The 26450-nt window shown below is 62.9% G+C and overlaps 1 protein-coding gene across 1 annotated transcript in view; it reads right to left on the minus strand.

Moving 5' to 3' along the window:
- Positions 1-26450, minus strand: part of Celsr1 (cadherin EGF LAG seven-pass G-type receptor 1) — a 116493-nt gene that overhangs the window by 45224 nt on the left and 44819 nt on the right. The window contains exons 3-5 of the mRNA XM_076855446.2: positions 10900-11122; positions 8421-8536; positions 6786-6874 (exon numbers count right to left, since the gene is read on the minus strand). Coding sequence (XP_076711561.2) covers positions 6786-6874; positions 8421-8536; positions 10900-11122 — 428 coding nt within the window. The remainder of the gene's footprint in view (positions 1-6785; positions 6875-8420; positions 8537-10899; positions 11123-26450) is intronic.

A 26450-nucleotide genomic window follows, 5' to 3' on the forward strand; every position in this document is an offset into this window, starting at 1 on the left:
GGACGCCAGGGCAGGAAGGGTGTGTCCGCCCGTGCAGAGCTGGGCACCACACTCTCCTCTCTCTCTGCTCCACTTGGGGCCCCTCCGCGGGCTTTGATTACCTGCTGTGCTCGGCTTCAAGGGAGGCATTTAACATTCCCAGCCTGAGATGAAGGATAAGCCCTTTCAGAACCACCGTGTGATCCCCCAGGACTGGTGGAATGTCACCTTATGGAAATGTCGATACCAGATCTTTATGGAATCCCCGCCTGGCCCAGGAGAGGGGCCTGCACAAGTGGGAAGCCCACCGCTATGGTCACTGAACCCCGGGGTGCATCCCACACGCTCCCACGAGACACCTTGCGCCCCCTCTGTTGGCCCGGGCAGGGTGGGTGAGACGATAAGCCCGCACCCGGGAGGGTCTCACGAAGCTCAATTAACTTCACAGGGGTTTAGTTCTTTGTACCTCGCACAGTTTTAACCTGATGGCCTAAAGAAACAGAAAACTTGAGGCTGAAATGGCTCCCACATGCGTGATCCGATGTCTCCTGCCTGTTCGCAACTCAGGGGCACGTCTCTGCCCACCACAGCCTTGGGACTCGGGCTCCTGCCAACAAGCCCATCACTCAGACCTGGAGGCCAGCGTGGCCACGTGATCAGACTCTGACCCGAGCAGGGGTGACACGCAGGAGCCCCGGCAAGCACCAGTCCACCTTGGCAGCCTCGTGGACAGCCTGGACAGCCTGCCAGAGGACGGACCCCGACAGCCACCTCTAACACCCTGGGCACAGGCACAAGGCTGTTCTAGAAGAGCCCGCTGAACTACCCAGACAGGAAGAACCAGGGGCCACGCTACTCCATCCAGTGGATGGATAACTATCCATGGTTAAGACGCCACACCGTGGGGTGGACCCTGGCCCAGCAGAGGCCATCTGACGGATGCTCTGAACAGGCTCATGTTTTGGAGAGGTCAGGGATACATTCAGAAGAATGATACGCACACACCAGCGTGTGTTCCTGTACCCTTTAAAAGTTCTCTCTGTTCAGGGATGTGAGCTCACTTACGCACACACAACTGTCAAACTAACAGTTCCCTTCCCTCCACCCGATCCCACCACAGGGTGGGGCCAAGCCCAGACAACACGCTGATGTCAAGGACGTCCCCTCCTGCAGCATCCCTTGGTCCCCTGAGAAAGGTACCCGTGCTCCATCCTTATCACCGCGTCACTCTGAGGACACTAATGAAGCCCGAGGGTGGCACCTATGCGATGGGCCTTTCTCACGCGCCTGAGTCTCTGGAGATGTGCCCACATCTGGCGCTCAGCTGTGCACTCCTTCCCACTGCTCCGAGGTGTTCCACGACCCTAGTGTGGACCAACCTGCTGTTTGGCCATTCAGCCACTCGAGGCCACCTGTCCCCAGTTGGAGCCCTTATGAATCCAGACCCTCTAAACACACATGCAGGGGCATCTATGTGAACATGAGTCAATGTCAGGAGGGACATTGGTCTGGAGAGGTTTTTGGTACCAGGGATTGAAACCAGGGCTACTCTGAGCCATATCCCAGACCCTCCATTTTTAAGAAATTTTTCCACGCTCTATTTATTTTTATGTGGTGCTAAGGATGGAACCCAGGACCTCACACGTGCTAGGCAAGCGCTCTACCACTGAGCCCCAGCCCCAGCCCCTCCCCAGCCCTTTTTATTTTTTATTTTGAGATGGGTCTCACTGAGTTGCTTAGGGCCTCAGTCAGTTGCTGGTGCTGCCCTTGAACTTGCAATCCTCCTGCGTCCGCCTCCTAAGCTGCTGGGATTACAGATGTGCACCACCGCACCCAGCAGGTAACAGGATTTTAATGCCAGAAGAGTGCCTGGCATGTGGCAGGCCCTCCACGAATGTCTGATGAAGCAAGGAAGACAGAAGTGGAGGGGAGGGAACAGGTGCAGGGGGTCACCAGGGAGGCCACACGGCTCTTAGGCCACACGGTGGTGCATCTACAGGGCCCGGGAAGACTGCTCCAGGCGCCAGGGGCTGGGGTCAGAGTGGTAGTCCTTGGAACCTTGGGGTTTCACATGCAGGATAAACAGGGCAGATAAGCAAAGGGAGCACACTCCAGCCAGGGTGAGCAATTCCTAGGGACACCACATCTAGAGGTCACCCTGCAGTCACGAAAACCTGGAGCCTGGGGCTCCTTTGCTCCATCAGAAGCCGAGATCCCAGTGCAGAGGGGAGCAGCACATCCCATCCGTGGCCTCGGTGTCCCATGGACACACTCAGACTGCACCAAAGACCGCCCCATGCCATCTTGGAATGGCCTGGGCCCAGAGAGGCCAGGCTGGGCAAGGGGGCCACGCACCCTACAGACAGCAGGCCCCCTAGCTCACGTGGCCACCAGGGGAACCACGGCCACTACAGTGATGGCCCCCAGGCAGGGCCTCTGAATGCCTCTGGCCCTTGGAGACAACCTGCACCAGAACGTCCAGGCTGCCTTCCAGCCCCGACCATCCCGTCCCTGAGCCCCCCACTGCTGCTTCACCCCTCCATCCCAGTGCTTCTCCAGCAGAGCAAATGTCCCTCAGAGGATATTTGGCAATGACTGGGGACATTCTGGTTTCCACCATAACTGGTGGCTATCAGCTAGTGGCCAGGGATACCACCCAATGCAGGCCCTTCCAGAAGAAGAATCATCCAACCCCAAACACCAACAGTGTGAGGTGGAGAAACCTGCTCGGCCCTGCCCCTCCTCCTAAATCCCTTCTTCATGCAAGCCCCCACAGACCCGGCCCCGCCTTACAGCCCACTCACTGCCCACACCCGCCCCACCACACCCCAGGCCCCGGGGGCCGCCTGCCCAAGTGTCCGAGCCAGGCACACATCCCTCCCCAGCTTGTCCATGCTTTTCGTCAGCCAGGAGCGGTCCTGGGAAAGCCAGGCAGGCACATCTGGCCCTGGAGGACACTCCATGATGCCTGGCCAAGGCGGGCAGGGGCTGTCCTTTCCCCAGGAGCCTATTGATAGCTTGTGCCCCAGCCCCATCCTGGAGCCAGGCCAGGGGTATCGACGTAATTCCACAGACGGCCACCAGAGGTCCTTAGCGAGGAACAACTGCCCAGTGATGGTCGGAAGGGGCCGTCCAGTCCAGGAGGGGAAGAGACGCCTACCCAGAGCTGTTTGCACAGGGCAACGTCTGCTCCCAGAACACACACCCAGGTGTGTGTGGCTGAGGGGTGATGCTAGAGCAGCACTGAGAAGAAGCCAGATGGCAGACTTGAGTTTCAAGTGTGAAGAAATAATTTCAAATGCTTTTCAGCCAATGTTTACAGGTGGCTGAAATTCTCAACCGTCTTTCACAAAAGACCAGGGAAAAATGTTTGTGGGCCAAGAGGCGATGGCCACAGATACTCCAGATCACCTCCCTGGTGGCCACGGGGGCAGGTGGGCAGAGCTCAACAGGCAGGCAGAGGTCTCCCGGAACAAGGTCCGCCCCCAACACTCCGGCTTTGTGGAAGGTGAATGAGATGGACAGGTCTTCTCGTTTAAAATGTCATCAAGCAGAAAGAAAAAGATCCCCACTTTGCCTGCTCCCACCTGGGGAGGGTAGGAGGGTTCCCTGGCCTCTGGCTTCCGGAGGGCCTCAGCCAATGGGAGCCCAGGAGGAGGCTAGAGGGACGGAGGGCGCCAGAGGTCCCCCCGCTGCATCCCTCACTGATGAAGGTCACAGCCCTTCTGGATTGGCTTCAGGTCACAACCCTCTCCTTCCAGTCCAGCTGCCCACTGTGCTTGTTCCTCCAGAACTGAGGGTCAGCACACCTCAGCTGCCCCTGCCACCGGCCCTGGGTCCACACGGCCCCTGGCTAATACCCACACCCTGCCCGTCCCTTTGAAAATAAACCCTGCCGCGGTCATCCTGTCCGCGTGTTCCATCGTTTCCCAAGGGAACCCTGACCAGTAAGCCAGCCTGGAGGCTCCGAGCCCCCCACCAGCCCACACAGGGAGGGTCCCTGAAGTTGCCGGGGCAGGATGTGGGCGGCCTCGGAGCAGGAGGGAGCTCCTGCCCCCAGCACGTCCAGGACGGAGCCACCACAGCAGACGTGAGCCAGGCGGAAGTGTGCTGGGAGGGCGGTCAGTATGAGGGCAGGGAGGGCACTGGACGCCCCAAGCCCAGTGTTCCTCCCACTGGAGGGCTGGAGGCCCACGCTCCTAAACACAGTTTCTTAACGACCCAAAACGAACCCAGCTGCGGCAACAGCACAACAGGCCGAGACTCTCAGGAAGGAGGGCGCCTGGGCAGCCCGCGGCCCCTCGGCACGGCCAGCACATGGGGCTGCCCTCTGCTGCTGCTCTGCTGAGAGCCCACGCAGTCAGACTCTGGGAACCCTGGGCTTTGTCCTGCACCAGTGACCAGGGGACAGGAGCCCTGGTACCGATGACAACGCGAAGCCAGCAGGGAAAGCCACCTCCCTGAAGGTGGTCTTCAGGCCCCCCTGCCCAGGGTCACTAGCACATCCTGACGTGGGGCCGGCAGCCCTCCCTCCCTCCCTCCCTCCTTCCCTGGGAACTGCCACAGCCTGACAGTCCTGCCCAGCCTGGGGCACTCCAAGGACATCTCTGCACCTGGACAGGTAAGAGCCGCCTGGCCCCCCACGATGGTGGCTCCCGGTCCCCGTGAGTTTCCCGCTGTGGGGCCCGCTCGAGCCACACGCTGGAGCCTAACAGCAATGTGAGGCTGTTAGGTTCCTCCCCAGAGCAGCCTCAGGCAAGAGAGGGACAGCCGGGCCAGGGCTGCGCTGGGAGCCGCTGACCAGCTGACAGACCAGCCCTGCACAGGAAGGTGTGGCCGGGAACCCAGCCCCCACTGACCTTCCTGCCTGGCAAGGCCCCTCTTCCCCAGGGACTCCGGGGGCCTCTGCCAGGTGCGCTCACTCTGCGGAGCTCCTGGGAGGGCAGGCGGGGGCAGGCGGGGGCTGACGCGCCTGGTGTTAGAACAGGCCAAGAGGTGAACTAGCGCCTGGGCAGAGGACCCAGGCCTACTCAACCGCTGGACACGACACTGCTGTGGTCATTATCAGGTGTGTCCGTCAGTGACCAGGGGGAACCGAGGCTGACTTGGCCTCCCCCACTCACCCGGCCCGCAGACAGCCTGCGGCCTGGATGATTCTGGAACAGGCAGGAGGGAAAGTGCCCGTGGGTGGCGTCTGCTGTGGTCCTGATGGTACAGCTCGGGGCCCACCATGCCTTCTGCCCCCCCCCACGAGCCTGTGCCCGCTGGAAGCTGACCCTGGCAGCTGTGCCCACGGGAAGACCAGGGGCTCCGGGGGGCACGTCCAGGTAGCCCTGCAGATACTCTTGAAGTGTGTCAGCCTGGGGCCAGGGGCCAGCAAGGGGCGTGTGCAAAACCAGGACAAAAGCCAGGTTATATGTGGGTGGGAAGACCACAGACCCCGGTCTTCACCCCGGCCAGGTGTGCCTGCCCCCGGGGGCTCTGCGCCTGCTCCTGGGCTCCCTGGTCTGGTGCACCTAGGAACGCCGTCTAGATGACCTGGACAGGAAGCAGGAGCGCCCAGTCTGTCTGGGCTGCCTGCCGGAGCAGACCCAGGCCTGGCATCAGGCAGAACAGTCGCTGAGCTCAGGGGACACTCAGTAGGGACGTGGGGACCCACCCCTCCTCCAGGGGGTTCCAGTGTCCTGCGACAGGGAGCCGTCTCTCACCTGTGTGCCCAGGGGGTGACTGTCCTTTAGGCACCACGTGGAGAGAAAAGGGCCCCAGGACGGATCTTCTCCTGGGTGGGGGGAGCAGGACCCACCCGTTCCTGTGGGGGTCCTGGGGACCCTGCAGAAAGGTAGGAGCTTGCTCTTCAGAGCAGCTGAGATGGGAAGGAGAACCTGGAGATGGGCACTGGGGAAGGTGGATCGTGGGTGAAGATGCCATCGGAGAAAAGCCCAGACCAGGTTTCCTACGTCAGCCCGGGGAAGGGGCTGGGGAGGAGCACAGGGCGACGCCATCCTACTCCCCCAAGGCCACACGACCCCTGCACGCAGGCAGGCACCCGTGACGCAGTTGTGACTCTCCCAGTCATGACAAGACTCAGCCCCTGACACAGGACACCGAGGCCAGATGGACGCCACAGGCAGAGGCACCCGCCTCCCCTGCCCGGCTCCTCCTCAGGTGACCATGGCCTGCCAGGCACCGGGGCCCCACTGGTGGGAGGGCAGCAGGAGCTCCGAGGCCTGCAGCAGCCAGACCACAGACACTGCCCCCTGCCCTCCTCCATGTCCCCGGCACACAGCAGCCCAGGTGCCAGCCGACTGTCCCCTCGGGCCTCCTTGTCACGGAGGAGGCTGCAGAGCCTGCACTGCACCACCACAGCCAGGGACAGCAGGAGACCTGTGGCCACCATGCAAGTGACCACCTCTTGGAACCTGTCTGGGGTCACTGGATCATGATGGGATGTCCAGGACAGACGCAGGGGGCAGCCCCAGGAGGCAGAGGGACAGCAATGACCATCAAGGGAAGAAAGAGCGAGAGGCGGGGGGCAAGGTCGGCCCAGTGCCCTCTGTCCACTGGCGGGAGGTGAAATTAACCCCCCACCACCACCGACACCCCCCTCTGCAGTGCTCAGGAATTGGCCCAAGCTGGGGCTGCGTCCCCGTCCCCGCGGCTGGGAGGTTCAACAGCAGGGACCACAGCTGTGGCTCTGGCCCCACCCCGGTGCCATGCGCTTCCGGGTCCCTGTCCTGCCTCCTGCCAACACCACCTGCTGTCACCCGGCCCGGTGGCAGCCCAGCCGCGGGGGCTGCGGGACCTACCTTGTTGTAGTACTTCACCTGCACCGAGTGCCACCGCCCGTCACTCACGCCTCCAGGGACCTGCGGCGCCACTGTGGTGGTGGTCTCACCTGCACCAGGGGTCGACCCGAGAGAAGGCAGGTGAGCAGGGCCTCGCGGGGACCTCGGCGGCTTCCAGGCTGCTGGACAGACGCACGTGCTCCCTGCCCCCGCCAAGGGGGCTCCACCCCAACCTCGAAGGGCACAGGGGGCGTCCCAGGGATGGCCTCCCAGGCCCACTTCCCCGGGGGCCTGCTCCCGTGTTCCTTTTCTGATCACAGGAGCACCCTCCTTCATCTCTTGGTCCAGGGAAAGCGCACGCAGCCCACGGCAGTGGCCAGCACCGAGGACACACGGCTGTCTCCTCCTCGGTCACTTAGTGACAACTGCCAGCGCCTTCCCAGCCACAGGACACGTCCTGAGGTCCTGAGGATGTCCCCTTCACACCCGGGTCCTGGGGCACCGAGGCCATCACTCTCCAGGAGACGGGCCTCAGGAGGTGGTGCCGGGCAACTGCACCTGTGGAGCCCGCGGAGGGTCCCGGTGCGGTGCTGGCTACGGGCAGCTGGCAGGAAGGGACATCACTTGCACAAAGGGCAAGGAGGGCAATGTCAGGCCCCCAGCAGGGACTGCCTTCACCAGGGGACCACAGGACACTCTGGAGAGAGGGGCAGGGTCTGGAGAGCAGCGACTTCCCCCTCGGAGCCTGCAGAGGTGGCCACGTCCCCGACAGCCGGCTGGTGTCCTGGGTGTCCCTACTTGTTATCCACGAGAAATCAGGCCCCGGCTTCCCACTCCACACGTGGGAGTCGGGACCAGGGCTCCAGGGCAGCACCTCTGGGCGTCCTGGGGAGCCGCCAGGGGCACAGCGTACCCTAAAATCACCTGCCGAGTTCAGGACCCTACTCCCCCCAAGGCCACGTGTGGATGCTTGGTCCAGTCACTGCGGTACTAGGAGGTGGTGGAACCTTCCGGAAGGGGCCTCGTGGGTGGGGGCTGGGTCACTGGGGCGTGCTTTGGCCGTCCCCTGCCCTTTGCTTCCTGTCCGCCAGGAGATGAGGGTCTCCTCTGCCAGGTGCCCCTGCCATGAGGTATAGAACCACCACAGGCCCAGAAGCAATGGGTCCAACCAACTAGGAACCTCTCCTCTTCATAAGCTATTTATCTCAGGTCTGGTGTCACAGCAACGGAAAGCAGACTAAGACATCACCTGTGCCAGAAAAACAGACCAGAATGGCCAGGGGCCTCTAGACTGTTTGGCTACATAGCCCCCTACCAGCAGGACACTCCTTTGAGGTCTTTGTCAACTTTTGGTCTGCAGGGCTGGGTCAGCTCGGTGGTGAAATCTTGCCTGGCACCTGGGCTCAGCCCCTGCACCACACACCACCACACTCTCAGCTGCACACGCAGCCCACGCCTCTGAATGACCCCCATCTGGGAAGCGGGAGCGGCCCCTCCTGCTGCCGGCACCGTGAGTGACACTGTGACCAGCAGCTGTGCCCTCGGGATTTCTTCCGTAAGGTGGGTCCCTGGACCGAGAATCAGGTCTGTGGGGTGAGCAGCCTGGGGGCGCCGTGGGACGAGGGGCGCTGGACAGCGCCTGGGGCCGGAGCCTACCTGCTGAGAAGGTGAGCTGCACCTGCCCGTCCACGATCTCCAGGGCGATGAAGTCGTGCCTCTCGTTGAAGCGGCCGTTGTAGAGCAGCAGGGCGTCCCTGTCCTGGGTGGCAAACCTGCGGGGCAGCGGGCCACGCCACATGACAAAGCTCCCAGGGCCATCGGGCCACTGGGGAGGGGCAAGGCTGGCCCAGGAGGGCAAGCCTAGGGCCAAGCTCAGGGAGGACCCTGGTGCTGCAGCTGACGGCCTGATTGGTCAACTGGAACGTGGGGGACCCTGGTGAGGACGGCCTGCAGAACGTGAGCCCGTCACAGTCCCCCCGTGTGCTAGAGGGTGACATGTGGCCAAGACACCAGCCATACACGTTTTGGACAGAGAACACACCACACAATGTGTCTTCTGCAACTGGAAAGAGATCCCCAAGTCCCCAAGCCCCTGCACACACAGGGACACTGGAGCAGAAGGAACACCTCAGGCTCCTCTGAGCCCCCATCACCTCTCCCATGTCTTTCTGCTCCCGAATATAGGTTACAGGTTAAGAGGACCCCAGGGCCCTTGCACCTGCTGCTCCCTCTGCCCGTTACAATCCTCCCTGGCTTTGCAGGTGGCTCAGGAGTTGATGAATCGCACCTTCCCTCACCAACTTCAGCTCGATCTCGCCCCTGCTCTAATAGTTCATCACTTTCTTTTGTTCATTTCTGAAATCACCCTATTTATTTATCTGCTTGTTGATAAGAAAGCAAGATCCTGTGATCTTGCAGGGTGTGCCATCCGTCCTGCTGAGGACGGACTGTGATTCTCCTCTCTGTCACATCCTGGTGCCCCCTGGTTCACACTGTGCTATGGAGAACACACTGAATCCCCGAAGGGCGAAGGTGGGACTGGACCAAGATCGTGGGGACACGGCAGACCTGTCATGGCTGTGAGCATCCACAACGCAGACCAGTCACCCGAGCAGGGCCGTCCCCTAGGAAGCCCCTCCTGCCTGGGGTGCTGGGGTAGCCGCCCACCAGACCTGGCCCCCGAGCCCTCCCTCGGCCCAGGTTGTGCCGTCCGTCCTGCCTGGGAGCCTGCGCCAGCCTCGCTTCAGTCTCTCCCTGAGTGGACACAGCCCCGTCCACACGGGCTCAGGGCGGCTGCCAGAACGAGGACCGGCACGGCAGGGACAAGGCCCACAGCACGCTGGACACTGGGGCTGGGAGGGAGCGGGTACCGCGTGGCGTGGCGGCTGTGGGTGCACCTGGTTCTCCGCAGGCTTCACTGTGCCGGCCTGGGGTTGGCACACGGCCAGCAAAGGGCCCTGCCACGCTGGACACGGGCAGAAGGGGCCCGGGCCGGGGGCGGGGGACGATGTGGGCAGAAGCATAAACCCCGGGAAACAGACCCCGAGGCCGCAGGGGCCCCGAGAGGACAGGACAGAGTCGGGGAGAGGCTGCTGGGAGCGGCCGCGGGGCCCGGCACTCGCAGAGGCCACCTGCCCGCTCAGTGGGGCCTGGCTGGGTACAGAGGGGCCCCCGACGCAGCCCCAGGACCACAGTCCCCGCGTGGGACGGGCCTGGGAGGGGCCTGGGAGGGGCCTGGGAGGGGCCTGGGACGGGCCTGGGAGGGGCCTGGGACGGGCCTGGGAGGGGCCTGGGAGGGGCCTGGGAGGGGCCTGGGACGGGCCTGGGAGGGGCCTGGGAGGGGCCTGGGAGGGGCCTGGGACGGGCCTGGGCCGGGCCTGGGACGGGCCTGGGAGGGGCCTGGGGGGCTTTTGTGCTTTCACAGCTCAAGTCCCTCAGGCCAAGGGTCCATGAGTGGTCCTCCCACGTAACAGTCTAGAAAAGCTAAGCTGACGGCTACTGGACGTCACCCTGCCTGGGGACGTCACCCCCCTGGGGGACGCTCAGCTAAACACTGCTGCTTTTCACTTGCTCTCTGTCAGGAGCCAAAAGACTTCCCGTGTCAGCCTCCAGCACCTCCCTGGCCCCCACGGCCACCCTCCGGCACCAGGGCCGGTCACCTCTGAGGTCGGCCTCCAGTGGGGGTGCCCTCCTGCAGCTCAGTCGTCATGAGGGCTGCTGGCCACACCCAGGTGGCAGGGGGCCCCGACTAGGGGTCCACACACAGGCCCCAAACTCACTCAAGTCACAGTCCACAGCACTTTGCCAGAGGCACGGGGCTCCTCTGACGTGGGGGTGCTCGCGGGAGCCCTGTTTGGATCACCCGCACAGGGGACCCCGCAGAGTGGTGGGGCCCTCATTCAGAGGCTGTGCTGTGGGGACGGCCTTCTGGGCAGAAGGCAGGGGCTGGGCAGAGGCAGGGCCGCACACCAGGCCCCAGGCGGCTCCTCCTGAGCCCTCCTTGCCAGGCACAGAGGAGGCACGCAGCGGGGCCCGTCCTCAGGCCGCTCTGGCTGCACGGCACACCCCCTCCCAGGTGGGACCCCGGGACTCCCGCTCCAGGAAGGCGAGGAGCCCGGGCGCGCAGGGCACTCACGCCAGGGCGATGGTGAAGTGGAAACGCTGGCGCAGGCCGCGGAAGGTGACGAAGGACCGCGGCGGGAAGCTCCTGGCGCTGACCTCGCAGTAGGGCCGCTGGTACTCGCCCGGGGGGCACACGCAGTGGAAGCCACCGATGAGCAGGTTCACGCAGGTGCCTCCATTCTTGCACACGCCGTTGGCACAGCGGCCGGAGCGGGCGTTCACCTGGCAGTGGTCCCCTGGGGACGAGAGGCAGAGGCGAGAGGTGATGGGAGGCCGAGGGACAGCAACGGACCTCAGAGGGCCCACAGAGCAGCAAATCAGGGAAAGACCAGCTGGAGCAGAGGAGGGCCCCCAGGGCAAGTGCCCAGTGCCCAGCGCCCAGCGCCCAGGCCGTGGGGCAGCTGCTGCCAGGGGCTTGGGTCCTGCTCAGTGGTCTCCTGTCCAGCAGCAGCACCCAGCTCCCAGGTGGCTGAGGACAGGGTGGGGAGCATCGGGTTTTCTAAATGCACCCGGGAGGTCTGCACTGAGGGGTCAGGAAGGAGGCCTGCTGGGCCCTGGGGAGCGCGGGGTGGTGGACAGGCAGCACGGGACCCCAGGCACTTGAGGGCTGAGCTCAACGCCCCACTGTGCAGACACACAGGCTCCCAGCCCTCCCCACCCCTGCACCTGGGCAGTGCTGACCACAGTCCTGTGCCTTGCCCAGGACTCGGGGACGTGCCTCAAGCTCCGGGCCCGGGGCCCCTCCTCAGGGAGCGGCCCCCTTCTGATGCCTGTCCTCCCTGCTGGCCCTCAGACCCCTCGCCCAGACCAGCCAACACCAGTTCCAACCTGGCGATGACATCTGCCTCTCCCACCAGCTCATGGCTTCCCTGCGGGTGGGCACCACCCCACAGCCCAATGCCCCTGCTTCAGGAAGGTTCCAGAAGCTTTTCCAGAGAGCCTGGGGGTGCCTACAGCTGACCACCTATCTCCTGAAGGCCCCAACCAGGAGGGCCCCGGGCTCGCTGACCCTCAGCACGGGTGGTGTCCGGACCAACAGCCACGTGGGCCAGCGGCCTGGGTGGTGCTCCCTCCCCCGTGGGGGTGATGGCCCAGGGCACCTGCTCCTTCACCTCTGCCAGGGGGGACGTTGACCAGAGACCCTTCACATAACAGGAGAACCACCCAGCAGCCTCTTCCCGGGTCACTGATTTTAAAGTGAATGCATTTTTAAAAAATAGTGTCCCGTTCATCTACTAAAGATCAGAGCACAGGACTGGGCACGCGGCGAGTCCAGCGGCTTCTAACGCATACTGCCAGGGAAAAGCCAGAGCCCCGCCCCAGCACAGGCGGCTGGAGCTGACCCTCAGGGGCTGCCTGGTACTGGTGCATCAAAACCCAAGCCACCTGTTCCCACCGATGGCCATGCAGGCGGTTTACGGTTAGTTGTGGACGGCACAATACTTTTATTTTATTGTTTAGGTGATGTTGAGGGTTGAACCCGGGGCCTCACACAGAGACAAGTGCTCTACCACTGAGCCCCAGCCCCAGCCTGCGGTTTCCTTTAGGGGCAAAAATCTTTTTCTTTCCAACCTCCTTGTACATAAACCTTCATGTTCCGAGTCTCTAGACAAAACCCCAGGCCAGTGGGTGCTTTCTCCCCAGCAGCAGGCAGGGCAGGGCCCAGCCCCGGGGACAGGAGCAGAGAGCCGCCCACCTGCAGGCTGAGGGGAGGGAGGCAGTCACCGGCCAGCCTAGGGGCCTCGCCTGGGCTCCACCCCCCTGGACCTCTCACGTCCATCCTCCGGATAACGGACCCAGGGGACTGTGCAGGCTCGCACTCGCGCACGGGCCCTGTGCACACACACACAAGCTTACACAACCTGTCTCACACACTCAGATTCCACCCTCTCACCCAGTCATGCACCTGCTCCCACACACACACACACACACACACTGACACACCTGCACACCCACCGTCTCATGTGTGGTGTCACCCTCACATGCACAATCACACACTCACCCTGCCACACCCACGCACACCCACATGCATGCACACCACACACTGCCGACACTGTCACACAGGCACCTGCCGTGCACACCCGCGCACACCCGTGCACACCCACTCCACACAGGCACACTCTGCCTTCTCCCGGGCGTCAGCTTCACTCCTCCCTCAGACACTTCAGATTCTCGTTTCCACTTGGAAACGCGGGCGTCTGGGAGGGTTCACTTTGCAGCATTCCAGGCGGCACTTTCTGGAAAACAAGCCGCCCCAGGAGGACAGGCAGACTGAGTGCTCACCAAGCCCCGAGGACACGCTGCCCACAGCGCTCGCCGGCCAGGTCCAGAGCCCCCAGGATCCAGGCCGTGGAACCTTCGACTCACCCTGAAGAAGGCCCTGGCCTCCATGCCCAGACCCCCGTCCCCCCAGCCCTGCCCAATCTCTGATCCCAGCGCGGGACCTCCCCACCAAAGCCCAGGGTCTCTCCATACACAGGGGGAAGGAAGGCAGCCAGGGGACACAGCTGTCCCTCACGCTGTAAGGACTGGCTGGGACTTGCTGCTTCTAGGCTGGGTCTCCGCAGCAACAGGCCACAAGCCCTTAGGCGGTCCTTGTGGGGTCACGTGCAGGGACACTTGAGTCCCAGGTGCCTTAAACCCTCTGGTGTCCAACAGAAAGGCCACAGTGAGCCCCAGAGGGAGCACTCCTGTCCCCAGGCAGGTGGCCCGGTTCCAGGATCCAGCATTTCTTTCTTTGGCTTTATAGAGAGCGCCATCGCTGCCACCTGGCTGTGTGACACACGGCCACAAACCCAACACCACAGTCACCACTGTCATGTTCTGGAGCTGGAATCCGGGCCCAGCTGTGGACGGGGCCGGGCCTCGCAGGAGGCTCCAGCGAGGACGATTCTGGCTCTCCCAGCCTCAGGGTGGGGCTCCAGGGTTCCTTGGCTTGTGGTCGCATCACTCCAGTCTCTGCTCTAAGAGCACGGCCACCTACCCTGGTGGAGCCCCCTCCCCTTCCTCTGACAAAGACACTGGCCATTAGGTCTGGGGTCCAGACTAAGCTCTGGGGACCTCATCTCGGGTCTAAGCTCTTCCCATCTGCAAAGATGCTCCTTCCAAAGGAGGCCACGTTCCAAACGAGAGTGGACATGGGTCTCAGGGCCTTCTGTGTGGGTCCCAGAATTGCAATAGCAGCCAACACGGTGGCCTGAGACACTTCGGGGTCCTTCCCCGAGGACTCACTACGCGAGGCTGGGTCCCCAGGCTGTGGTTCCTCTCCTCCCGGACGACCGCCTGGCTCTTCCCCACCAGCCAGGAAGAGGCAGAGCCCTGGGCTCCCCAACTCCCTCTCTCCTTGGGTCCCCAGGCCCCCCAAGCCCAGACCTCCCCTCCCCAACCTGGTTCTCTTCAGGGCCCCCATCTGGGGTGAGGCACTGAGTCACAGCCATCCGCCTGACCCCTGCCCCTGGTCCCCCACAATGCTCACCTGCCAACTCCACACCCTGACCCACACTGCCACCTTCAGCCTGCACCCCTTGTCCACAGCGCCCCTTGCCCACGGCGCCCCCCTCACAGGCCCTGCACCCAGCCACCTTACAAATCTGCCTGCTCTGCACAGGACACGGGAGACGACCTCTCAAGCTGCCGGGCTCTGAGCGTTGGTCCCAGTGGCTTAGCACACCCTCACTGGAGACCCCACCCACCCCGTGGGCTGGCCGTCAAGAACAGGCCCAGCCCCTCTGCACCAGCCTCCCCACACCAGCCTCCCTGCCTCCCTCCGCCAGGCCCAGGGGATCCACCAGTTAGAGCAGGCGGCCTGCAGCCCCGGAGCTGTCCCTCGTTATCAGTGATGGGAACCCAACAGTGCCCACCTGCAGTCCTCTCCCCTGGTTCTGCATGTGGCTTCCCAGGACTGGAGGCCACCCTGTGTCCCCTCCCAATCCCTGTCCTCATCTGGGGCCTGTCCCCTTGGTGAGCAGGTGCTGGTGCCAGGACACAGAGCCCAGGCTGCTCCTTCTCTGTCCCAGCTCTGTGCCGCCCCTGCTCACGTGACATCCGGCATCATCTCTCTCCCCTGGCTCTGTGGAGGCAGCTGCAGTGTCTGTTCAGTCAAGCACACAGTGGGCACCTTGTGTGTGCAGGGTGCTGGACGGGTGCCCACAGGGAGGCAGGGGCTGAGGGGAGCCGGATCCACAGCCCCGGGGAGTGCTTGTGGGATGAGGTCATGAGACACCAGCCCCTCCCCAGTTCAACGCATGGATGACTGGACGCTTGCTCATAAGCCACGGAATCCGGAAGCCATGTGACTCAGGTACGGGAACCCAACAACACAGGAAGTAGGCTGATGTGCAGAGGGACGACGGCACCCACAGGCCGGCCTCACACAGGCAGCTCCCTGAGTGTCAGGCTTCAGATGAGCCGGGCCAGCCTCATCTCTGGCACAATGCAGGTCCCCGGGGATCCTGGGTGGGGTCTGCCCCAGTGTCCACTCCAGTGTCCATGTACAAGGACACTCCAACAGCAGCCACCACAGCTGGCCTGTGTCACGCGTGCAGTCACCTGCCAACACTTCTCCCTGCACGCACCCCGCCCCGAGCAGCAGAGCACTTCACTCTGGGCCTTGGGGACCCTGATCCATAGCACATGCGAGCCCCCCATGGTTACCTTCAAACTGCCAACCTGATGGCGCTGGGCACGAGTTGAGGAGAGAGGTGTCGTGACGGCAGCCGGTCACCCCCGTACGGAAACCATGGTGATGGACGAGGCTTCTCAGCCTTTGCTTGTGGGTGAGATGCCACTTTCCTATTTTAGGACTTCTCATTCAAAATGAGACCTGGCGTCCCCCGGCCCTGGCCTTCTGGTGGAGTCCAACGCGGCCGAGTCATTCGCAACGCCCCCTCCCACCACCTGCACCCCCATGACTGCTGCGCCCCTTGGCCCCCACCTCGGACCAGGCTCACCTGGGCGCCTGACGACCGAGCTCAGTAGTGCCCCAGCGGGCCCCAAACCTGGCGTGCGGGAGTGACACAGGCCTCGGCCCTGGGTTCCGGTGCCAAAGCAAAGCCCCAGAGAGAAGCTGGGAAGAGCCTGGCGGAAACCATTCTCAAGGACAGTCGCCTCGGCTCAGGGGCCAGGGACCCAGCCCCAGGGCCCGGGCACTGTCACGGGCACCTGTTGCACTCCAGGTCTGGGGTGAGTGGTGAGGGAGGGGACACCCTTCTGCCTCCCTAGCGACCCTGGCTGGCAGCGCCAGAGCCCCTGACCTTCCAGCTAAGGAAAGCGGGGGCCTGGCCACGCCCCAACTCCCCGAGGCTCGAGCAGGCGGTGCCTGCAACAGAGGAAGCCACCTGCTGTGCCCGGTCAGATCTGTGGTGAGGGGCGACTGATGGCCTCGGCCTCGTTCTGGAGCAGGGGGCAGGGGAGCCAGGGCAGGGAGAGGACCGGGAGGGCCTGGACTAGGAGGTGCTGATGTGAGCCTGAGAGCACCACTCCAGGGCCCCCAGGAGCGGGCAGAGAGGGGTGCAGGGCCTGGGCCCCGCCGCGGGGAGCACAGCGGCCCTGGCCCTCAGGACTGCGAGCAGGGCTGGACACACCCAGGAGGGAGGCAGGTAAAGGTGTGCCAACTCAAGTGTTTAAGTAAATAAAAAGACAATTCCTTCCAGTCCAGGAAAGAGCTGAAGGCTTTGAACTAGAAAAACCAGAATTTCCAACGGCAGCGGGAGCAAAGCCTGGGCACAGGTGGAGAGGACCCGGGGCCCGAGGTCAGGCAGAATCACGGCTCAGGAAGGAAGGAGTAAAGAGCTCGGCGCCGACGGACGACGCGGGACCAGGTCACCAAACAGACACTCAAACCTGGAGGCAGTAGAGCCCGAGGGGGCCTCCTGTGTTAACCCAAGACATGGCGGAGCACTAGAGGCAGGAGCCTCACTGCCACAGGAAGCAGAGAGGACAGGGCTTGTGAAGTATCCATCAGAATGACTGACACTGCCCACGTTGTCCACCCATGCTCCCAGCAGCACCATACCCACCCCTGCACCCACCCACCCACCCACCCACCTGTCCACCCACCCCTCACCCATGCATCTGTCATCCGTCCACCGTCCCCCCCCCCCACCGGTCCACCCATCTACCCACCTAACCACTTCTTCATTCACTCCTCTGTCCCCCGACCCCCTACCTGCTGGACTGTCCAGGGCGGGCACTGCGCTACGAGAGACCATGAACAGATCTTGGCCCTGCTGAGCTCCCATATGAGTTACAAATGTCAGATTTTCAGGAAAAATGAACATATGGGCTAAGAGTCTTCCAGCAGATGGGAAAAGTGGAGGGGAATCGGGACGGGGCGTGGGCACTGAGGAGAGGGGAGGGGACAGTCAGGACAGTGGGGCTGCAGGGCTCAGGGACCCATCAGGGCCCATCAATATCAGAGGCCCCTTAAGCACAGCTGAGGCAGGATATGGGCCTGGGCTCCTGCCCCCGCAGCAGATCCCAACCCGCTAGGAAAGCACCTCCAGTCCCCCGACAGGTACACCCACACGCTCCTGCGGGGAGCACGGAGCAGCAGTTCCCGCTGCACAGCAGGCCGAGGCTGGCCCCTGCTGCCCTGCCACACCACAGCGCACACCTGCGAGGCCTGCCCCCCACGAGGGCTGTGGCCAGGTTACACAGAGCAGTCACGGCCCGGTGGCCCGCAGCCCGGACAGAGGCCAGACCAGCACAGTCCCTCAGCTACTGGGCACTTGGTCCAGCAAGTGGGCCACAGAAGAGGGGCGGTGCCGCCTGCTCCACAGGCAGGCTACGCAGGACGGCAGGCAGGCCAGACGGGCAGGGCCACGTGCCCTCGGGAGCCCGCCACTCAGACGGATGCCCCTGCCGCTGGCTGCCACCAGGACTGCACTGGAGCTGAGAATGGCTGAGGCCACTCAGGCAGCAGCCTCAGCTCCGGCTGGTCAGTGTCACCCCAGGGAACTTCCCTGTGGGGCAGGCCTCACCCTCTGGGGGCAGAGTTGCAGGAACACAGCCTCCAAGAGGTCAGAGGCCACACAGCGCGTGGCGAGGGGTGCACGGAACCCAGCCCTGCCTCAGCACCCACACCAGGCCCCACACAGGAGCCAGGGGACACAGGTGGCAGATCACAGGGCCTCAGCTCCCCTCCACCAATCGCTGGAGCCCTGCTGTCCTGCTGCAGGGACACGGCATCCTGAACAGGCTCCGGCCAGGGTCTGGACATCCACCCTGAAGGCGGGGTCCTGGCCCTCTCACCTGCAGGCCACCGTGGTGAAGGGGCGCAGGTCCCAGAGGTCAGAGGCTGCCCTCTGCCTGGTCCTCGCCCTTGCCTGCCCCGGGAGTGCCCAGCTGTGTGGGACTCTCACCTGGAGCCTGAGGCTCCCTGTGCTCCTCCCTGAAGCACCCTCTGCAGACTGGCCCTCCCCACCCAGCAGGGAGGCCAGGAGAGGCCAGGTGAGGGCCCAGCGCCTGCCCACCCCCACCGCCCGCCCCTGGAGGATGAGGCTGTGCCTGGCCAGGGGGCCTCCTCCGATGACTTCATCTTCCTCTTTGAAGCAAATCCCCAGAACTTCAGACACACCCATTTTTAAAAATATGAATTAAGGCTGCATTCCAGAGCAGAGTCCGCTTCCGCCCACTGACTGGCAGGGGACACCTGTGGTGAGGTGGGGCCTGCTGGGTCTTAACTCCCCGGTGCTGGAGCAGAAGGTTCCAGAACAACACTCCCAGCTACTCCCAACCTGGTACCCACGGGACAGCACCTCCTAGGAAGGGCACTGTTCCCACCTCCCTCCTCTGATGCCACTGGGAGGGGCCACAGCCAAGGTGGCCCCACGACACTGCCACGGCCCAACCCTGGAGTCTGGGTCAGCACCTTAAGGGCCAAGGACGGGACTAACTTAGGGCCACGAGAAACTGCGTCACCAGGGGCCTCTGTGAAGGCACAGGGGACTTCTTCAGATTTGAGTGACAGCTGTCAGTCAGGGGCCACCAGAGAAAGACCAGTGGAAAGCAGTGGACAGAGACAGAGACACAGAGATAAGAGAGACAGAGGCAGAGAGGGAGAGACAGACACAGAGACAGAGAGAGAGACAGAGATAAAAACAGAGAAGGAGAGACAGAGGTAGAGACAGAAACAAAGAGAGACGGAGGCAGGGTCTGGGGCTCAGGGGTAGAGCCCAGCAGGGCGGGGGCCTGGGTCCATCCTCAGCACCACAGAGAAATAAATAAAAGTACTGTGTCCAACTACAACTAAAAAGTTGATAATTTTTAAAAAGAGAGAAACAGAGGCAGAGAGGGAGAGACAGAGGTACAGAGACACAGAGATAAAGAGAGAGGGAGAGACAGAGATAACAATAGGGACAGGGGAGAAGAGACAAAGATAGAAACAGAGATAAAGAGAGAGACAGAGGCAGAGAGGGAGAGATAGAGTGAGGGAGAGAAAGAAAGAGAGAGGAACAAAGAGAGTCAGAGACAGGAATGTCTGCGGCCACGTCTGGCTGGAGAGTCCGGCGCACAGGGCAGGTCAGGAGGTGACGCTGCAGTCCATGGAGGGAATTTCCGGGTGGCTGCCAGTGGGAGGGACGGGCACAGGACAAGCCCACGCTGGAGAGCAAGCCAGGCAGCAGCCTGGGGGCCTGGACGGGCTGACCAGACCCAGAACAGCAGCTCAGCACCCTGCGCCCCGCCCACCCGGTGCAGGAAGGAGCCAGCCCTTAGACAGGGTGGCCGGCAGCCCTTAGACCCCAGGGTGGCTGGAGCAAAGGCAGGGTCAGCTCCTAGTTATCTCTAGGAGCCAGAGAGCAGCCACCCACCCTCGAGACATGAGGGCGCTCGCCCAGATGGTCTACCAGCTGTGCCCAGTGGACCTGTTGGAAATGGGGCAGGACAGAAGGCTTGTCCACACCAGGAGCGGGCCCAGGAGGGGTAACTGGCCAAAAGAGAGCTCTGTCCCTTGAGGTCTTCTGGGGGTCAGAGGCTTAAACTGGAGAAACAGCCAGGACACCGGGCCCCTGCACTGCCCTGGGAAGAGGCCTGTGGACGTTCTCAGCCCATCAGCAAATATCCACTGAGTGCTGAGGGGACGCTGGGTCCCGAGGGAGTCAGTGGATCAGCAGACCGTGGACCCAGGAAGATGTCCCCGCCCTGATCCTGGTGGCCTGAGTACACGCCCTACAGCTGGGAACAGGTTACGGGCCTGAGAAGCTGAGGCCACCCTGGGTGACAGGGTGGGCTCAGGTTAGCAGGAGGACTGTGGGAGGGACTGTCAGAGACACAAGGACAGAGGCTGGCGTGACCTGAGAAAGGGGCACAGGGCCTCAGGTGGTCTCTGGAAGAAGGGAAATAGACATGCCCCAGAGGCCCCCGAAGAAGCAGCCCTGTGGGCACCTGGACTCCAGGACGTCCCCTGGGGCCTGAAGGCATCACCTTGCTGTTTTAAGCCACCCACCTGTGGAAACCTGTTCCGGCAGCCATGGGGCAGTAGCAGGTGGAGACAGGCCACATGGCAGCTGCTCAGTGGCTCTCCAGACACCCACCACCTGCGGCCAGGCAGGCCTGGCCAGGACCCCTGGGCAGCCGCCTCCCCCCCTCCGTGGTGCCCGCGTGGGTGAACGCTGGGGCCCGCGTGGCTCCCCCGGCCAGGCTTCACTGCCCCTGCCCTGTGCTCTGGCCCCAATAGCACAATCCCACACGCTGCTGCAGGACCGGTCCTTACTGAGTCCTGCCCACACCCTCCTGCAGGCTGGCGTGGTGGCCCTGGGGACCCTCCTGCCCTAGGTGTAGGTTTCATAAGAGAGCAAAGCCCAGGAAGTGCCTCCCAGCTGATGATGGTGGGGAGCACCAGGAGCCCTGAGCGGGGGTGGATGGCGTCCCCCAAGGGACAGAGGCAAGTCCCAACCCGCTCCCTACACCTGGGAATGGACCTTGTGTGGAAAAGGGCTCTTGCAGGTAAAATCAAGGTGAGACACGGCCACACTGGACTCGGGTGGGCTCTACTCCAGCGGCTGGTGGCCTCTTAAGAGGGGAACAGGACAGTCAGGGAGAAGCCCCGGGAGATCAGGGCAGGGACCGAGGGCCAAGTGGAGGAGTGGAGCCTGAGAGGGACGACTCCTGCCTTGACCTTGTACTTCTGGCCTCCAGACTGCACGAGGCCACCCCCCAGTTGTCTGTGCCCCGTAGGGTGCAGCACTGGCCAAATAGCCTTATTCAAAATATTTGGGACCAGAAACGTCTCTATTTCAGATTTTTTTGGATTTTGAAATATATTCATATACGTGATGAGACATCTTGGGGACGGCACCCAAGTCTCAACACAAAATTCATTTATGTCACACACAGTGTTAGCGCTCCACAGTGTTAGCACCACTGGGTCATACCCATGACGGGTCACATGAGGTCAGGTGCAGAACTGCCCACTGTGGCACCACGTCAGTGCACAAGAGGTTCTGGAGTTTGGGTCGGGATGTTTCACCGGGACGTGGTTGGTCACAGCGGCCAGGCAAGCTAACAAGAGCCTGAGGAGGAGGTGGGTCAGGGTGACCTTCCCAGCCGGGAGCTGGCTGGCGGTGCTGCACCCTGCCAGGGTCTCACTGTTGATGCCAAGCTCAACCTTGGGAGATAAGTCCTGGGAGAGAACGGGAGCCACCTGCCCGCCCGTCCACCCCCATGGCTCAGTCCACGACAGCTGAAAGCCACGCTGCCCAGGAATGCAGCACACAGAGCGGGGGACCCGCAGGCGGACTCCAGAAAGAGCGTGAAGTAAAGCACATGACTGCACCGAGGGGAGCCTGAAGCGACCAAATGCCTGAAAAGTGCGTTCTCCTAACAACGGGCTCTGCTCCGGCTGCACCTGAGACGGTGGGCGCAGGCGGGCGGACTGCCCCTTAGTGATGACCGGCTCTGGGTTTAAGGACTGAGTTTGGCTCTGCTGGCGGCAGGGACCCCAGGCCATCAGTGCGCCTCCCTGGGCTCAAGGCCATCACTTCATGGGACATGGCACAGCCCAGAGTGACCGCGGCATTTTCAATCCAGCACGAAGGTGTGGGTTTAGTGTGGGGTGACTTCGTGCAGGACCGTTGGGGCCCCGGGGCCCTGTGGAGGCCTTTACAGGCACAACTCGGGGTCCTGCCCTGGGGGAGTCCAAGCCCAGCCCCAGTGAGAGCTCCCAGGCACTGACCGACAGCGGCCAAGTCCCACTGCCAAGTCCAGGCAGCGTGGACGAGCAAGCCCAGGGTCGGCCAGCCGCGGGCTCTGCTCCAGGGTTTGTTGAAACTCGCTCTGAAGGCAGATAAGCAGCCCAGGTCCCACAGGCTGAAGAAGAAGCTCGACCCTAACTGAGAAGACCCGGCCCACGAAAGCCCCCAGGAGGAGCACCCGGGCCACCGTCCCCCAGACTCAGGGCCAAGGACAAGGACTTCCCCAAGGATGAGGGGCAGGCGGTGGGCAGATGGCTCCCGGTCTCTCCCGGGCCGCCCCTCCCCGCCCAGATCTGAACACCAGCTGGGCTGGGTTTGCAGGACACCCACCTCCTCAATGACATCAGAGCTGGGGCTCAGGAACGCACCCCACAGGGGACGTGAATCTGTGGTGACCAGTCACCTGCCACTCAGCCTCAGGTAGAGAGAGGGACACAGGAAGGGGCTCCTCAGGAGCGCCCAACAGCCCGGACAGTTCCAGCTCACGGCCTGGCCTGGCCAGCCCCACACCCGCAGTGCTCAGAGGGCCCAGTGTCCCAGGAAGGGACCCAGCAGGCCAACAGGGGCTCCCCTTCCAGCTCAGGACCAAAAGCAGCAAAGGTGTCACTGACCACAGCACAAAATGCAGATGGACCTGAGGAGGAGGATGTGTGTCCTTGACCTGCAGGGGACAGGGCAGTTCCCAGGGACACGGTGCCGTTGAAGGGCTGCACATGCAGACTGTGCAGGGTACCGGCAGCAGAAGACCAGCATCTGTCCTCAGGAAGCGTCCGTATGGAGGAGACCAAGGCAGCCCACACCAGCGGGAGGGACGGGGACTGGAAGGGACCCAGGGGGCCCTGGGAGAGAGCGCCTTGGGAGTGCAGCGTCCTGCCGGAGGTCAACGTGAGTTACGGGGAGAGCCTGGGGCAGCCGCATCGGGTGGGGCGGACCACAGTGCCGCAGGCCCCAGAGGGCTGACTGGACTTCAGGCCAGAGCGGCTCCGGGAAGCCTTGTGCATGTGTAAGGGGACACACTGGACTGTGAAGATGGACCACAGGGGCAGCAGGAGACCAGTCAGGAGGTGACAAGGCAAATGTATGGACAGGAGGGGACGACGACGGGCAGTCACCAGGACCAGGCGGCAGACGGAGTGCAGGGTCAGCACAGGTGAGCCGACACGGGGGCTGGAGGAGAAGCCTTAGGGTCACAACGGGGCACACGCAGACTTGGTGCTGGAGTCACCGCTGGACACCCAGGAGAGGCAGACACAGGAGGTTGGAGCCAGGGGAGGCCAGCCTCGCCTGAGCGGCACATGAAGCTGACCGTCAGGCGGAGGGAGGAGAGACCCCAGATCAGACCCAGCTCCACAGCCTAACACGGGTAAAACTGGATGACAGTGGCCCCCTCCAAGGGCTGTCAGACATGTGGAACCAACAGAGACCACCTCAGTGACCACCAGAGTCTCCCACCTTAGAGGGACTGACCACAGTCGTGTGGCTGGGGACAGCATGCCCAGAGCAGAGCCAGATCTCAACCCAAGCCCCAAGGCTGGCCTGGACATGGGTGAGTGCCTGGAGGCAGGAGCCATTTCCTCAGGACCCCTGGCTACTCGCTGACCACAGAGCTTCCCCTGTGCGCCCTGGTGCCCACACAGAGCACGCATCTCCACGGAGTGCGGTTAAACAAGGGAAGCGAGAGAAGGAGGTGATGGGAAGACCCCGCCCCTCGTCCTCAAGGAGCACATGGGCCAACTGTCCTCCATTAGCCATGTGGACACTGGGCTGGGCTGTTCTGGGCACTGTGGGGTGCTGAGCAGCAACCCTGGCCCCTCCCAAGGGCACTGAGGTCTGACAACCCACTGTCTTCATTGTCCATGTCCCCAAGGGGCAAAATCTCCCCAGCCAGGGGCCTCGGGGCAAAATGCATCCACGTTCTGCACCTCCGTCTCTCCATTTCTGGAATGGGCACAGGGCTGCTGGGAGAGAATCATCTAGAACACGCAGAGTCATCTAGAACACTGAGAGCACCACCAAGCACTCGAGAAACACGGCCACAAGTCACACTGTCCTGAGACACTGACCAGCAAATCCCCCAGGAGCCAAGGTGGCCCTCAGGAGGCCAGGGGGTGGAGAGACCCTCCAGAACCTTCCAGAGCAGGGACGGCCCCGAGGTGTCACGTGATGGGTGAAGGGGAAGGAACACCTCAGACAGACGGAGGGCACGTGGGAAGCCAGGAGACGGGGCAACAGGTCCACATCTGGACCAAGGGGAGCCCAGTGGGAGCCCAAGGCGTTTACGAAACCAAGACTGCGCAGAGGACAACGGGAACAGCCCGCATTTGCCACCGGGTCGTTGGGGACATCAGCACCTGAGAAAGTGGGAAAGCGTCCAAACTGTCCACACCTAAGCCTTCCTGTCCTGCTCCTTTCCAAGAGTGGGGCCCTTGCTGGCCCTAACCGCCACCCCAGCGCAGAGCTGAGACCCCGCGAAGCAGCCCGCAGCCCTCTTCCCCTGCGGGGCCCAGGGGATCCAGGTCCCGGGGGTCTGGGGCCAAGACGGAGCAGACACTCGGGAGGGCTGTCAGGGTGCCTTCTCAGCGTCAAGCCCGCGGAGATTTTCCTGGGGTTGATTGATGCCTTCCTTCTGCGGCTCACAGGAAGCCGAGGGCTTCCAGTGTCCCTTGGGCTGATTCCAACAAGCCGCCGGGAGGCCCGAGTCGGCTTCCCCGGCAGCGGGTAATGGGAGCCCGCGACGACAGCGCGGCTTTCATCACGCACGGAGGAGCGCAATTACCTCGGCTCAGAAAACCAGTGCTTCAAAGGGAGAGAGGGGGCAGGAGGAAGAGGACGAGGAAGATAATCAGGCTTCGTGAGACTTATCTCCGGGGAGACACGGAGGGTGCCTTCAGTACCCAATGGGAGTCAGACGAGTCTCCTGCCAATCACTGTGCGTCGCGGGTCTTAGCAGCGATGACAGCCTTGGCCATTCCATCATTATTCTTCCAAAAACGACTCCCTTGATGAAAAGGAAACTCGAGAACGTCTAAGTCCATCGGCCCCACCCAGCAGGTCGACCTGCCATTCGCCTCCAGCAGGCCAGCCACGCAGCTGCACAGGGCCCACGCCTGGCCTTAACACGGTGAGGTGCCACCCCACAGATGGGGGCCCCTCAGCCAATACAAGGGCAGAAAGCATCCCCTCTCTGATGGGTGGGGTGAGGTGGGGTGCACACACCAGGCACCCAGTAAATATCTGTGGCACAAATGAAGACCACATATTGGCTGACCCCACTGGAGGCCCCAGCCCTTTCTCAGGCACAGTGGCCCCAGCTTCTCCATCTGACACAGGACAGTCAGTGAAGTGCCCCTCTGGGTCCCAGGGCAGAAGGGAAGGGGTGCAGGGACACCAGCCCCCAGGGGCTTCCCGGCAGGAGGAGGCTCCAGTGTCCCACTGGCCACTCTGAAAGAGATGGAGTCCACACCATGCGAGTCCACGGGTGGGGGAGGCTGGGCAGGACCCCCCCCCCCCCGCCGTCCTGAAGGGGGCAGGGAACCTGTCCTGCCTTCCTGCTCCCTGCAAGCTGGGAATTGAGGGTCAGCACTTAGCAGGACAGGCAAGAGACGTCTGGGTCCTGCTGGCCGCCAGCCCGCCAGCCAGACAGGGGTACACAGAACACAGACGGCAAGAGAAAGAAACGCCCTCCCCTCCCCACGTCGCCAGACCACAACCCACCCGGGGCAGACGCACGCAGCCAGCGCAGCAGCCGTCATGCCAGGCTCCAGAACTGGTCTCCCTCCCTTCAGCGCACAGACCTCGGCGCCCACACTTCCTCTCCCTTTGTCCTCCTTGCGCTCTCTTCCTGCTCCCTAAGTACCTGTTGATACCTCCAGCTCCACTCTAAGCCCATAAACTCCCGCTCTGTGCCGGAGAAGCCTCCCCCACCAGCAGCGGGTTCCGATTCTCCCAGTGTTTACACCAGGCCGCTTAGTCGTGGATACGGCTCGAGGATGGAAGGGGCTGGAAGTTATCTCAGGTGCAGATCAAGTCCTGCATAATCCCCAGGGGCTTTCCAAAGAGAGACCCTCCAACGTCAGGAACACCGCAAACTCGTTTCTCAAAGGGGCCATGATCCTACGTACAGCCGAGGGCCGGAGCGCACAGGGAGCCTGTGTTTCCTGTGCTGTGGGGCGGCCTCTGTTCTCAACAGCCACCGCTGGCTGCCTGTGGAGCGATTCACTTTGGCATGAGTCAGGACGCCTTGTGGTGGTGCGCTTCAGGGTGGGGAAGGTGAGCCATTTTCCACAGTGACGATGAGGCATGAAAACTTCAGGTAACGTCCTTCAGGACCCACAGGACGGCGGCCCAGGACTCCCACCCAGTTCCACTCTGC

Source organism: Callospermophilus lateralis, chromosome 4, assembly GCF_048772815.1.
Source record: "Callospermophilus lateralis isolate mCalLat2 chromosome 4, mCalLat2.hap1, whole genome shotgun sequence".
Classification (NCBI taxonomy): Eukaryota; Metazoa; Chordata; class Mammalia; order Rodentia; family Sciuridae; genus Callospermophilus; species Callospermophilus lateralis.